The sequence below is a fragment of the Castanea sativa genome, chromosome 7 (assembly GCF_040712315.1).
Source record: "Castanea sativa cultivar Marrone di Chiusa Pesio chromosome 7, ASM4071231v1".
NCBI lineage: Eukaryota > Viridiplantae > Streptophyta > Magnoliopsida > Fagales > Fagaceae > Castanea > Castanea sativa.
The window spans coordinates 2,868,840-2,883,244 of NC_134019.1; the positions used below are offsets into that span (position 1 = coordinate 2,868,840).

The 14,405-nt window shown below is 37.3% G+C and overlaps 1 protein-coding gene across 3 annotated transcripts; it reads left to right on the forward strand.

The window, feature by feature from the left end:
• The first annotated feature begins 1,256 nt into the window (after positions 1-1,256).
• On the forward strand, positions 1,257-13,861 carry LOC142643362 (uncharacterized). 3 transcript variants are annotated; one of them, XM_075817950.1, is made up of 12 exons: positions 2,097-2,226; positions 2,492-2,676; positions 2,789-3,065; positions 3,264-3,449; positions 3,948-4,100; positions 5,439-5,906; positions 6,813-9,074; positions 9,671-9,876; positions 9,978-10,133; positions 11,554-11,788; positions 12,319-12,626; positions 13,012-13,861. In XM_075817950.1, exons 3-12 carry the CDS (start codon positions 2,868-2,870, stop codon positions 13,316-13,318), a joined length of 4,479 nt encoding a protein of 1,492 aa, XP_075674065.1. In that variant the 5' UTR covers positions 2,097-2,226; positions 2,492-2,676; positions 2,789-2,867; the 3' UTR covers positions 13,319-13,861. The 3 variants fall into 3 exon arrangements, with proteins under 3 accessions (XP_075674064.1, XP_075674065.1, XP_075674066.1); XM_075817949.1 differs by lacking the exon at positions 2,492-2,676 and having other exon boundaries at positions 1,257-2,226; XM_075817951.1 differs by lacking the exon at positions 2,492-2,676 and having other exon boundaries at positions 2,105-2,226; positions 2,827-3,065.
• Positions 13,862-14,405: the final 544 nt, after the last annotated feature.

Here is a 14,405-nt window from a genome sequence, read left to right on the forward strand (position 1 = left end):
GGAAGAGTTTGTACTTTGTATTATCTCTCTAGAAGAGATAGAAAGAAACGGTGTGGTTTTTACCGTCAGTATTCACATTAATTGTAAATATCTTCCTTCCAACAACTGCTGTGCCACCACCTTTCCTTACTCTATAAACCACCAAAGCATTTTAACAGCCCAATTTCTGACGAAATCTTTGTATACCTCTATTGTCCAACTGAGTTTCCATTAGGAAAACCATTTTGCGAGGGAATTACGCCTTACTATAGAGTGAAGCTCTTAAATTGGAGAAAATATTCAATCCTTTTAGAGGATCGTCTCAGTAATGTCCAGTAGTTCTTCCATCCAATAATGTAATGTCATATGTTTCAATTAATAAACTAACGTCCTGATGAATAAAATAAATAAATAACCCTCATAAATAAGACCATCACCGCCACTTACTCCAGTGGCCAGTGCTGACATTTCTTTGCACCACAACCAAAATAAATAAAACAACAACAATGCTAAATCACCATCCACTGTCCCCATATTTGGATCCATAGCAGCACAATGATTGCCCACCTCATCAATCGTGAGCATTTGTTTTTCTAGCTTTAGATTTGCTATCATCCTCTTTAGATTCATGCTAGATCAATGAGAGTAATGGTGTCAAATGACTCAAATCTAAATAGTTGCTTTTGGCTAATTATTATTTTATTTATTTGGATAGTGTGATTAGGATTGCGAATAGGATCTAACTCAATTAATTTGTACAAATGACATTATATTATTAGGTGGGAGGATCATTGGACATTGTTGAGGTGGTCTTCCAGAAGAACCAAATAATATGTTCTTGAATTGTATGTAAGTTCCTAGCTCATGACCATTCCAACTTAATCGATCATTGTGCTCAGCAAGACTGCTCTGCCCTAGTGTTGAATCATTGGAAGTTGCCTTCATAAAACTCAGCCACCTTAGTGTGAGCTAGGATCAAGTCCATAGGTACCCGGCCTTTTACCCAACATGACTAGTCCCTCCTCACTTGCCTGTGATTGGAGCCCATTAAATCATTGGGCCTACATCAAATGTAACTCATTGCTCATGCGACCCACTAATCCATTCCATTGCCGTATGGGGAAACGAAAGCAACAAAAACACTCTCTTCCAAAACAAAATTGACCGTGAATTGAAGCGTCTCCATTCTCCATCTGTGGTCGGCTGGCGTGGGATCCAAAAAAAATGCTCTGCAAAAAATTCTGAGCCATGCACTCCAGCTCTTTTTCTGAAGCTTTCGAAATCGAAATCGAAATCGAAACTCGTTTTGAGTTTCTCTTTTGTCATTATTATTCATTACCTTCTCACCTCTCCTCATATCTCAATCGCAAACACACCTCTCATAACAACAACAACCAAAAGTGCAAAAACAAAACCAACACTCACACTCATCACACATTCACACTCACACTCACAACAACAACAACAACAAACAATGACTCTCTCTGTCGCTGCCGCCGCCTCAACAACAAATTCCCTCCTCCTCTTTTCCAACGAACGACACTTCCAAGTCCGCGAGTTCCGCGTTTTCCGACGCCGAAGGCTCAAGCAAACGACACGTCGTTCGCTGCTCCTCCGTTGTTCCCAATTCGAGTTCGAAGACCTTTTCCAATCCCTAGTTTCTCACTTCCCTTCCGTCAATTCCTTGGAGTTCGTCGCTCCGGCGCTCGGTTTCGCCGCCGGTTTCGCTCTCCACCGCCGCCGCCACGACGACTCCGACTCATCCAATAATCGGCCGAGACTTCGAGGCGATTCCGACGATGACGTCGGGGAGTGGATTCTCTTCACCAGTCCGACGCCGTTTAACCGGTTCGCGTTCCTGCGGTGCCCTTCGGTGTCGCTCGCCGGAGGCGAGGAGGAGGACGCGAACGAGAAGCTGGTGAAGGAGGACAGGCATTTCGTGAGGTTGAACAAAGGAAGAATTGTAGTAGTGAGCGATGAAATTGAGAGTTGTGGTTTGGAATTGGAGTTTCAGAGAGTTTGTGTGAGTACGGAGGATGGAGGAGTGGTGTCGTTGGATTGGCCGGCGAATTTGGACTTGGAGAAAGAGCATGGATTGGACACCACCTTGTTGCTAATCCCTGGTTCGCCTCAGGGAAGCTTGGACAAGAATGTGAGGTCCTTCGTTGCCGAATCTCTCAGCCGTGGTTGTTTTCCGGTCGTCATGAATCCGAGGGGTTGTGCCGGTTCACCTCTCACCACGGCACGGTAAGTACCGATTAAAAGCTTGTTTAAGCGTTTGAAATTTGAATTCTTTTCCAGCTTTGTTATGGTATTTATGTATTTATATGCTTGTGTTAACATTGGAGTTATAATAGTGATGATTCAATAATAATTAGGAACATAGTTGTAGTTGATTTGGTTATCTTGAAATTGCATGAGGTGTTAGAATTAAACCCTATAAAGGTTTTGATAATTTGATAGTTGGGGGAATGGGGATTTGAACTGTGGACGTTTTCGTTGGAAACACTAGAAAGTGCTAGTTGAGTTACAAGGCTGTTGGCGCCACAATTCAACTCTAAAGTTACAATGATCATTGAAATCTATAACCCAGACGTGTCATCCATTCAAAGAAGATTCTAAAATACTGCAACTTCGGTGGTGTGGGCATGGGAGGAAACCTTGACGGACTTTTACTTCAAACTAGTTGTTGTCATGGTAAATTTTAATCAATCTCATGCTCAGGTTCATGGACAGGAGAATTGTCTAATACAGGTTTCTTTTGAATGTGCTGATAGTAGGAACTTCTTTACTATTCTATTTTCTGTAGGTTATTTACAGCTGCTGACAGCGATGATATCTCCACAGCTATACAGTTCATTAATAAGGCAAGGCCATGGACAACATTGATGGCTGTTGGTTGGGGATACGGTGCAAACATGTTGACAAAGTACTTGGCAGAAGCTGGAGAGAATACACCGCTTACAGCTGCCACGTGCATAGACAATCCATTTGACTTAGAGGAGGCTACAAGGTCCTCTCCTTATCACGTGGCCATTGATCAGAAGCTCACTGGTGGACTGATAGATATTCTAAGATCTAATAAGGTTGGTGATTGCTTTCAATCTTCTGTCTATTTTGGTTCAAATGCTTTATGCCCCTCCATTCTAGCATTGTTTTAATGTTGAACAAGCATAATCATTGATGTGGTATGCTTTGAATTGTGTTGGCCAATTAAGGATAATAACTTATGCTTAATTTTTTAATTGGGAATAACTTATGTTCAATGTTTACTTAACTTCTAGGAACTATTTCAAGGCAAAGCAAAAGGGTTTGACGTGGAGAAGGCTTTATTGGCAAAGTCTGTTCGTGATTTTGAAAAAGCAATATCTATGGTATCTTATGGTTTTGAGGTACTAGAAGACTTTTATTCAGAGTCTAGCACAAGAAACGTGGTTGGGAATGTGAAGATTCCTGTTCTCTTTATACAGGTCAAACTTATCTAACTTTAATGCCATCCTGCATTAATTTTTGTTCAGGATTAGTTTAGTCATGTCCTGCATCTGTTTACTGTTTATAAATCTTCCTGTAGATACTCTGTTTATTTCAACAATTCTTGGCCTTTTTTGGTTTTAAAAAAAAAATCAGTTGAAAGAGATGGTTTGCTAAAACTTATTTTGGAGCCATGCTAAAATTTCCTTAGTTTCACTTTAAAAAGAAATAGACAAGAAAGAAAAAAAGGGAGTAAATATTTATTCCAAGAAAATTTTGTAAACTGTTTTCTGTTGGAAACAATGGAGCAATGAGCTACTGTTGTTCAACTCTGTCAGTAATCAAAGTTGCAAAGTCCCTAAGTTTTGATTAAGTGAAATACTTCATCGATTCTTTCATTACATATTCATAATATTGTTTATAGTACAAACCCACACCCCAACACCCTGTCAGTATGAGAAAAGGTCTAACTAGTTGTAAATCCATCAATTTATCAGAATGATGATGGGACGGTGCCACTATTCTCTATCCCACGCGGCTTGATAGCAGAAAATCCATTTACAAGCCTGCTCTTGTGTTCTTGTATGCCCTCTACTGTTGTTGCAAGTGGCACATCTGTCATATCCTGGTGCCAGCAACTTACGATTGAGGTAATAGCCTTTTTTAGCATTCCTCTTATCTTTACTGATTAGTTGAAGTCCTGCATATCAGGATTTTGTTTGATTGGCCTCGGACTTGGGGGGTTTTTGCATTGTAATTTGATTTTTGATTTTCATTCTTCTGTTAGAATTCTAATTGATTTGCTTGTATTTGTTTTTCAGTACTTTCTGTTCATCATTGTGAACACAGAGTACTTTTTTCTCCTTTAATAAAATCTTCTTTACTTATCCAAAAAAAAAAAAAGATGAAATTTTTATTACTTCCCTTTGAAATATCGGTTGCTTAAACTTACTTTATTGCTTTATAATCTATATATAACTTTTAAGAACCATGTTGAGGTTAAGCAATAATAAGCATATAGTATATTCTGGATTCTTTGCAATATTTTGTTGTAGTCCAGGTTAAGTCTTTGATATGGGTTGATCATTGAGTTTAATATACTTTTCATGTCTTTAGACTTTGACCTTCCTGAAATTCTCACTTATGATTATTTTTTGCATTAACTGAACCTTATCAATCTGTATGTAAAAAAAATTTTGTGCTAAGACCAAGTCTTGTAAAGGGAAATTCTCACTTAATGGGATTCTATGCTGAGGCCAAGTCTTACATAGGCACCCCATTACCTACACCATCATGCTGCTCCATGAATTGTTGGCTTTTTTATGGTAACAACAGTAAAAACCATGCTCTGAAATCATACTCCCCCTTTTCAATATTCAATCTAGATATTGTAGAGTTATGACCATCATGTAAATATGTAATGTTCCAGAAAGTCAAACCTGATTCTTATTCGATACTCTCATATAGCCTTTATACTATTTTCAGGCCAAAGCATGTACGTAATTAATGCATCTTGGTGATGCCTTTGGGATTAGGGGCCTCCATAGGTAAGGGTTAGTATTTTTTATGAAACTTACAGTTATGTTTCTATTGAGCTCTAGCTCAATGGTACGTCATTTCCTTATAAGGGCAATGTGAAGAGTGAGGCCATGGGTTCAAGATCCATTGGATGCATGTGTAATTACTAATAAAGAGAAAAGAATACAGTTAAGTTTTTCCTTTCAATTTTCAACCCTTATTGAATTCACTCCATATGATTTATCAAGAACAAGCTTTTAAGGTTAAATTTTCTGCTATTTCCAACTTATCAATCTTGGCAAATGTGGTGCCCATCTTCGCTATTGTCTGATACTCTTAATATGATTCTCTGGCTCTCTTGAAGATGTGGTTATTATTATTTATTTATTTTACTAAAACCCCCTGCTGAAAAACTTGGTGGAATTTGACCCTGCATTCTTGCAAATGATATTCTGATGTGGGATGTGCAGTGGCTGACAGCAGTGGAGCTGGGACTTCTGAAGGGCCGCCATCCTCTCTTAAAAGATGTGGACGTTACCATCAACCCTTCAAAAGGCTTAACTCTTGTGGAAAGCAGATCATCTGATAAGAATGATGAGCTTGATAAGCTCTCGGATCTTACTCAGCCAAATGCTTTGAATGGATACTCTGTGGATCCTAGAAAGGGTAAGCTTGAAGATAGCGACACTGTTGCTAGCTTATGCTTAAGTTCCAGACGAGATTCCCAAGAAAATTTGGAAGCTGAAGATGCAGGCCTGCAAGAAATGGAAAATGGTGCTTTGCAGCAGATTAGCTCTGTTGATTCAGAATTGATCAAAGAGGAGGAAGTCAGCTCAGTAGATGGTGAAAGAGGTCAAGGGCTACAGACAGCGCAAGCGGTTATGAATATGCTTGATATAACCATGCCTGGTACTCTAACAGAAGGAAGAAAACAGAAGGTAAGGCTTAGAATTCCCATTTATATGATATTTTGGCCATGATGTCACTTCTACAATCATATTAATGTTTAATATTGTTATAAATCGCCTCTTTTGACTCTTCCTTTTTATACTTCCTGTGTACCAGGTTTGCACTCCTTTTTATTGCACTTTTTTAATGAAATTACTTATTAAAAAAAATATTGCCATTAATAATTTGTGTGTTCTATGCACCTGCAGTAAACATAGAAATTTTGTAATTTGGCAAAGTTGAGGTTGATATTTGATTATTTGTATTATGTGCATGTGAAGAAAATTTTAGTTAAAATGTATGATTTTTGTATGTCATTTCAAGTTGGTCATATATGTGGATTTATAACTTGCATTACCTACTTATCAATCTAATTTGTAATCTGGATTAACAACATTTTGATTGTCTTTTACATTGTTGTTGTCAATGGTTTTTATTTTTCCTTTTAAGATAATTGCTTGCTGCAAATGCTAATTAGTATTCTTTCCATTTTCATGTTTTCTGGGGATTTGATTCATGTTAATGCTTTTAAGTAGAATGTAAGGCCTTTTGCAGCTAGAGAGGAATATCTGAATTTTTTGATATTTGACTTTTCATCTGGCCTGCGATGATTAGACTCACATTATCTATCTTGGGAGGGAGAATAAAAACCTTTTTAGGAGTCACATCAATTAAAATTATGTAGAAAATTAATTGTTTTCTTAGACATTTCTACCTGCTACTTGATAGTATGCATTGTTTTTTTTAATAAAAAAAAAGAGGAGGATTTCTACCGGCTCCTTGGTGACTGGTGGTACTTGGTAGGGAATGCTAATTTCTAACATGTATTTACTGTCACTTCATTGCTTACCATAATTGTGTATATTTATTGACATTTATTTTATAATAATGTCCAGGTCTTGACTGCTGTGGATCAAGGAGAAACACTTGCGAAAGCTTTGCAAGATGCTGTGCCAGAAGATGTTCGTGAAAAGCTTACAACTGCTGTAACTGGAATTTTGCATACCCAAGGCACAAACTTAAATTTTAATGGACTTCTTGATATTGCTCAGATACGTGATGTTTCAACAGGATTGAAGGCCAAGATCCAAGAAAAAGTTGGAATATCAGGTGGAGAAGGTTTAAACACTGACCATCTTTCTTCAGACGAGATAAAAAGGCCTGATGAACTCACGGATAGCTTGAATGACACTCAACCTGGCGTAGACAAACCTACTGGGGATCTAGAATCAGATCCATCTCAATCGACAAGGGGTGATGGAGTTGATATATCAAGTTCAGTCAAGGACACTAGTGAGTCAGGAAATAATGATGAATGTGATGAGTCCTCTAAAGAAAAATCTGCCACATATCTTGACAATGGTGAGATTGGATCAGAAACAGATGTTAAGCCTACAATTAATGAGAAAAAAGACCAGGATGGTGGAATAGCTCAAATAGAGGAAAAAGAGGAGAATAATAACCAGGAAACTGGAGATTCTTCAACTGACCAAGGCAAGGTGGCACCATCCACTATAACAGAAGAATTAACTCCTGGGACTGCCTCTGATGCTGATGCGATGGGAAATGAAGGTAATGATAATCTGAAGAGAGATAACAAAAGTATGCAGCCTGTTCAGGATCAAACTAATTCTATTATGTCTGATCCTAGTCCCCCCACCTTCAATGTATCCCAAGCATTTGATACTTTAACAGGGATGGATGATTCCACCCAAGTGGCTGTGAACAGTGTTTTTGGTGTACTAGAAAATATGATAACTCAATTGGAGGAGGGTTCAGATGATGGAAATGGAGACAAGGACAGGAATGACATTAAGGAGAAGAAAACTGAGTCTGGTTCTGACCAACATAGCATCATTGATGACCACAAACTGGATGAGGAAGAAGAAAACAAAAATATACAAAGCATTCGGTCTGATAATTTAGATGATCCTTTTGTATATAATCACCATGAGAATAGCATTCATTCACAGCACGATACAAGAACTGGAAGGGTAGAGGAGGAAACCACTCAAAACCTCAATTCCTCTAATGGGAAAAGTATGGATAGGTCTCAGGGTAGTAAGACTAACATCCATGTTGCTCAGTACAAAAATGAAAAGAAGGATCAATTAGTTGGTAGCAAAGTTCTTGCTGATAATCCAGATAAGATTAGACATGTAAATAGTATTCCACTGCACATAACTGCAAATCCGTATGGGACCTCTTTATACACTGAATATTTACGTAAATATCTTCTTTCAAAGAAGCATACCAAATCACTTGATGTAGATGCAACAACTTCTCTATTGCTTGACTATTTTCCGGAAGAGGGTCAATGGAAGCTGTTGGAGCAACCAGGAAATATTGGAATCTCTACCAGTGATATTGCAACTCATTATGGTGTTGAGAGTCAGGTTGAGGCCTGCTCCCGTGCAAAAGCAGAGGACACAAACAACTTTATTGAACCATCATATGTAATATTTGATATGGAAAAGCAACAGGAACCAGTTGTAGAATATGAAACAATGGACCATATGAATGGGAAAGTTGAAATTAGTGATGATAGATTAGAGGAATTGATGCACTTTGTGAAAAATATTGTCATAAATTCTTTGAAGGTTGAAGTTGGTCGTAGGCTAAGTGCAGCTAACATGAAGGAAATAATTCTTGCTAGAGAATTGGAACTAGTGGCAAATGCTGTGTCGTTGGCAGTTGGACATGACAAAGAGCATATTCAGTGTGTTGATGGTAAACACAGTATTCAATGTACTTCAGAAAAACTTGGTACTCTCCAGGGAGAGCTTATCATTAGGGCCATTTCATCTGCCGTTAAAGACACAAGTTACTTGAGAAAAGTACTCCCAATTGGTGTTATTATAGGATCTAGCTTAGCTGCCTTGAGGATATCTTTCAATGTAGCTACAGAGCATGATAATAGTAAGAGAGAAGTTCTGACCACACATGTTCAAGCCAAAAAATCCGAGGAAATGACTCATGGTAAGGTCAGTGTGGTAGAGACTGATCAAATGCCTTTCAATAAGTCTGGTCATAGTACTAATTTGGACACTTCAGTAACCAGAGAAGGGGGAAAAGATAAAAATTCTAGCAACAATACTGTCATGGTTGGTGCTGTTACAGCTGCCCTAGGGGCGTCTGCTTTATTGGTGAAGCAGCAGGTAGTAGTTTGTCTCTTTGATGCTTTTCATATTGTTCTTTGTGTATGAATTGGACACCATTGCTTAGAGTGACCTGAGGATTTTCAATTTTAGGTATGCTCTAACTATCTTTCTAGATCTAGGTGGTATGCCTGCTATGTGAATCTTGCTTGCAGTTTGTGCTTCAGTCACATAAAATTTAAACATGTCTGTTTTGCTCAACAATAATACATCACTAATGTTTATTATGATTGGTAAGTGCTTGTAATATTCTCAAGAAATACATTAGCTGGTTTGATTTTACACTGCCTAGTGTGTCCCTTTCTCTTTGTGATTTCCTCATGTCCACATATTGAATAATCTAACCGCTGAAGAGGATATCCACTTTGCACTGAAAATAGTATCTGCACTTTCTCCCTCGTTCTCCGCCTTTAGTGTGAATTGCAGTAAATATCTTCTACTAAGCTTCTCTGTTTGTTCTTGTTATTTTTTTATTTTTTTATTTTTTTTATATACCTTTTCAATGTTAATGTTCTGGCCATCTTTAGAAGATAATCAGCTAAAAATTTTCTTTGTATTTGTGCATTCTTCATGCTTTTTGGTATATATGAACACAGGATTTTTACAAAGGCAATGAAAATTCTGGAACTTTATCAAAGTCCTCCAATGTCAAAGGTAATCATCAGAGGGAGCCTGACAAGCTTGAGGAGGCAGTATCTGAAAATGACCAAAATAACATAGTCACAAGCCTTGCTGAGAAAGCCATGTCAGTTGCTGGTCCTGTGGTACCTATGAAAGAAGATGGTGGAGTGGATCAAGAAAGGTCTTGACATATAGTAACACCTATATTTATTGTGTGGATTTATCTTTTCTTGTTTTACTTTTACTAAGTTAGCTGTTTTCTTTCCTACATGCATGAAACAGGCTGGTTGCATTGTTGACAAATTTGGGTCAAAAAGGTGGCTTGTTGAAGCTAGTTGGCAAACTGGCGTTGTTATGGGGTGGTATACGTGGTGCAGTGAGTTTGACTAATAAGCTTATTTTGTTTCTTCATATAGCTGAACGGCCCTTATTCCAGAGGTAATTGAAATTGCTTAATGTCACAGTCCTCCATCTCTCCATTTAATCAATGAATATTGCTTTAGATAAACCAATGCCTTTTGAATGTCAATAGTAAATTTCTTACAATATTTTGGAAGATTTGAATCTGTCTGTGATAATTTTATCCGCACATGTACTTTGAAGTCTGTCAATTTTGGCAGAGAGCCTGTCTACTTTGTGATAGTCCTTGTAATGTGTGGTCTTTTTCATCCTTCAGAAGAAATGTTTTTCCTAGTCAAGTTATAGAGTTAGTCATAATATTATGTAGATGGGAGGTTCATTGTCAAGAGCCTTGTAGCTCAGTGGCATAGCTTGCCCTCCTTTATTTGGAGAACCAGGGTACAAATCCCCCTCCCCCATTGTTGTAACTATCAAATTATCAAAAAATGATGTAGATGGGAGGTTCAGTATCTGAGTAGTAATTATACATATAGTAGTGTAACTTGTCTTTTCTCTTGCTTTTGTTATATGATTAAAAGCTTGATTCAGCTGTGCCTTTCCAACATGGCCATGAAAAATTTACTCTTTCTGATTTTATCTTTTCATCTGTGCTTTTCCACCACTGTGGTAGTTTTTGATCTGTTTTAGGTAATAAAGTTTGCTCTTTTTCAAAAGAAGATATGGCTAGGTGGAGATGGTGGTGAGACGTAATCATGTGCCCAATTCAATGATTTAGTTGGGCTCTGTTAAATGTATTGAAATAGAATGGAATAATGGATCGTTATTTAGGGAATTTAGGAAGGACATTTATCTCATGTGATAGTGATGTATGTATTGTGATCATAGATCTGAGATTGGGATACAATTTTAAAGTACTTATAACTATCATGATTTTTTTTTTTCTTTCTGAAGCACGTGTTCCCTCCCATAGATGCATCCACATTAGCCATGGCCTGCACTTTGTCATGTTTTGCAAACCTGAATGTCTGCTCTTGTGACACTAGTGTAAATGGATAATTTTCAAATTGAAACGAGTGCCCTCATTGTTTAAAATTAAAGATCTATTGAGTCATAGTGCCTAAACCAGACTAGTATTATATTATTTGACAAAGGCATTATAACAAATGTTACTTATTTTTTCCTTCACTTATGAATAGCTACTTTACAACCGAATCAATTTTTACAACCTATTTCTAAAGCTGAACTGTGTCTATGTTTGATATTACATATATCACATGATTTCTTGAAGATGCAAAAGGCTGAACTTCTTTATAGATCTATTAGATGCTCCATAAATTGCATGATTCTTGATTTCATTGGAATTTTTAGTGGCTGTTTTGGTTCTTTAGTCCATGTCACTTCTTGGTGAACTTGTGTTTTTCTTTAGTTGAATTTGTAATCTACTAATCTGTGCTCATTATTTATTCATCAACTGTACTATTCTGGTTTCCTTCCTCAGGATTCTTGGGTTTGTTGGCATGGTGCTTGTTTTATGGTCACCGGTAGTCATTCCGTTGTTCCCTACACTAATGCAGAGCTGGATGACAAATACTCCCTCTAGAATAGCTGAGCTTGTTTGCATTATTGGCCTCTACACTGCTACAATGATACTTATTATGTTATGGGGCAGAAGAATTCGTGGGTATGAGGATGCACTTCGGCAATACGGGCTGGATTTGACATCATCGCAAAAGGTATTTATTTGAGCTCAAAACAGTCAGGAAAAGTAGATGTAGGTTCATTTACTTGTTAAGTGAACATGTTATATTGAGTTAGGTCTATTTGGTACACGTTTATATTTGTTTTGTGCCAAAAAACAACTGTTCTTAGCTGTCTAAGTGGTTCTGGACAGACCTAGCTTGATGATAGGGATTTAGCGTCATACAGATCTAGGATACTCAACTTACTGGAGAGAGAGTGTATCATCATTTATCAACCTCAAATTTCTTATGTTTCCTGCTTTTACACTGCTCCATTTGATTAAGAAAATTCTCTTTATCTCCATCTCTCTCTCACTCACACATAAGCATGCAATCATTTTGTGATTTGAATTCTGCCTTCATTCTTTTTTATTTTGGATGATTCAATCAGACGTAAATGCACTTGCCTTTCATCTTTCTTTCATTCAATATCCTGTTAAAGTTTATGGTCTTTGAGTTGAGTGTACGCTCTGGTGTTGCAAATCTTGTACAGAATGTGTTAATATTGATCACCTTGCTTGCAGATACAAAATTTTTTGAAGGGCTTGATTGGTGGAGTTGTGCTTGTCTTATCAATACATTCTGTAAATGTATTAATTGGTTGTGTGTCTCTCTCTTGGCCTCCTACTCCATCTCATTGGGATGCCATGACACGTTTCAAAGTATATGGGCGGATGCTTATGCTGGCTGGTCAAGGAATTGTAACGGCAACTGGTGTTGCATTCGTGGAAGAATTGGTTTTCAGATCATGGTTGCCTAAAGAAATTGAAGTGGATCTTGGATATCATCAAGGAATTATAATCTCGGGGCTTGCATTTGCTTTATTCCAGAGGTACATTCTTGACTTGCTGAATGACATCCTTGCTTGGCTGCTTAAGCATTTTGCATTTTCTTTCTTTTCTTTGCCTGTGTGTGTGTGTGTGTTTCTTTTGCGACAATCACATGTAATTCAATTATTGGTATGAAGAATCTTAAGATTCTTATCTAGATATTGACTTAATGCTTGTCCCCTTTAACTTTCTTCGTTTACTTTTGTCATATTTTCGTATTTCCTATATCTAGATATCGGTGAAATAAATAACTTTGAAGAGTTTTTGCTTCTATTTTTCCCTAACAGGCATGAGATTGGATTTTTCTGTTTTGGAGAGCTATGGTTCTCCCTCTGCTGACCATATGTGGTCAAAATTTAACAGTCCTTTCTTTGAATGGGATTTCAGGTCTCCACAGGTTATACCCGGGCTATGGCTATTATCTTTGGGTTTGTCAGGTGCTTCTCAAAGAAGCGCAGGCAGTCTCTCCATTCCAATTGGGTTACGTGCAGGAATAATGGCTTCAAGTTTTGTTTTACAGAAGGGTGGCTTTTTAACCTACAAGTCTAACTTTCCTCTTTGGGTAACTGGGGCTCACCCATTCCAACCATTTAGTGGCGTGGTTGGTTTTGCATTTGCTCTAGTAATGGCAACAGTTCTCTATCCAACACAGCCTCCACGAAATGAGAAATTGTCAAGGACCATTCGGGAATGACGGAAGGTCTCTTGGTGAAGATTGTTATGTTGCTCGTATGTTGATGCCTTTGTGGTCTGCAATGGAGAAAGTAAAAAGAGTTGGAGAAGAGACTTGAAGAAAAATGGAAAGTTCAATGCCCTGTTCCCAGTGATGTTTCTAATGCTATATGCACAACCAGAGGTTTTGAATGTGGTGTACAGTCGATGAATCCCAAAAATGAATATACAGAGACAAATTTTTAAGTAGGAAACCGATGTTTCGGCCTATACAAGTTTTGTTATCCCCACCCCCCCCCCCCCCCTCCAACCCCTAAAATCCCTCCCTTGTTTTTTTACCCTCCTGAATGCATCAAATTGCATTAAGGGTTTCTCTCATGTTTATACCTCAGAAAAGTGTACAGTATATGAAACAGATAGTTACAGATAACTTTAAGCCAAGATTGTCACATACACAAGAATTCCAAAAATCAATTGTAAGATGAATTTTGTCCTTGGATGTTATGTGCTTCAAGTGTCCATTAATGGGTGCAGTTTGTTTGTTTGTTTGATTATTATTATTATTATTATTATTTTGGGGTATGGATAATTCAATAGTTACCATGGAAGATGATGAATTTAAACTTCGAAATACTAGGAAGTGTTAATTGTGTTACAAGACTCTTAACAAGTGTGTACAATTAATGTTGACTACAAACACGTAAAAGGAACACACAATGCATTGCAATAGATAAAATGAGGTAGTTTTTATTTGTACACACAGTGATGGATGATCTCGCATGCTTTTCGCATTTAATAACTTTAGAGAACACTTTTCACAAATTATTTCACCACGGTCAGAGGTGGGCTCAAATGAAAATCCATAAAAATTTGCTCACTTAATTGTTGAGAAAATTGTTGTATTTGTAGTTTTAGTTTCTTGCATTTTTTATAATTTTATTTAGGCCAATATATAAAACTAACCCTCTAAATTTCACATTTTGTCATTTCAGTACTAACAAAAAAAATTGTGTTTTTATTTTATATATATATATATAATTTTTTTTTTTTGAGAATCTAATTTATAAGTGGATAAAGTGTATAAAGCAATTTGAAAATTAACTGAAAAA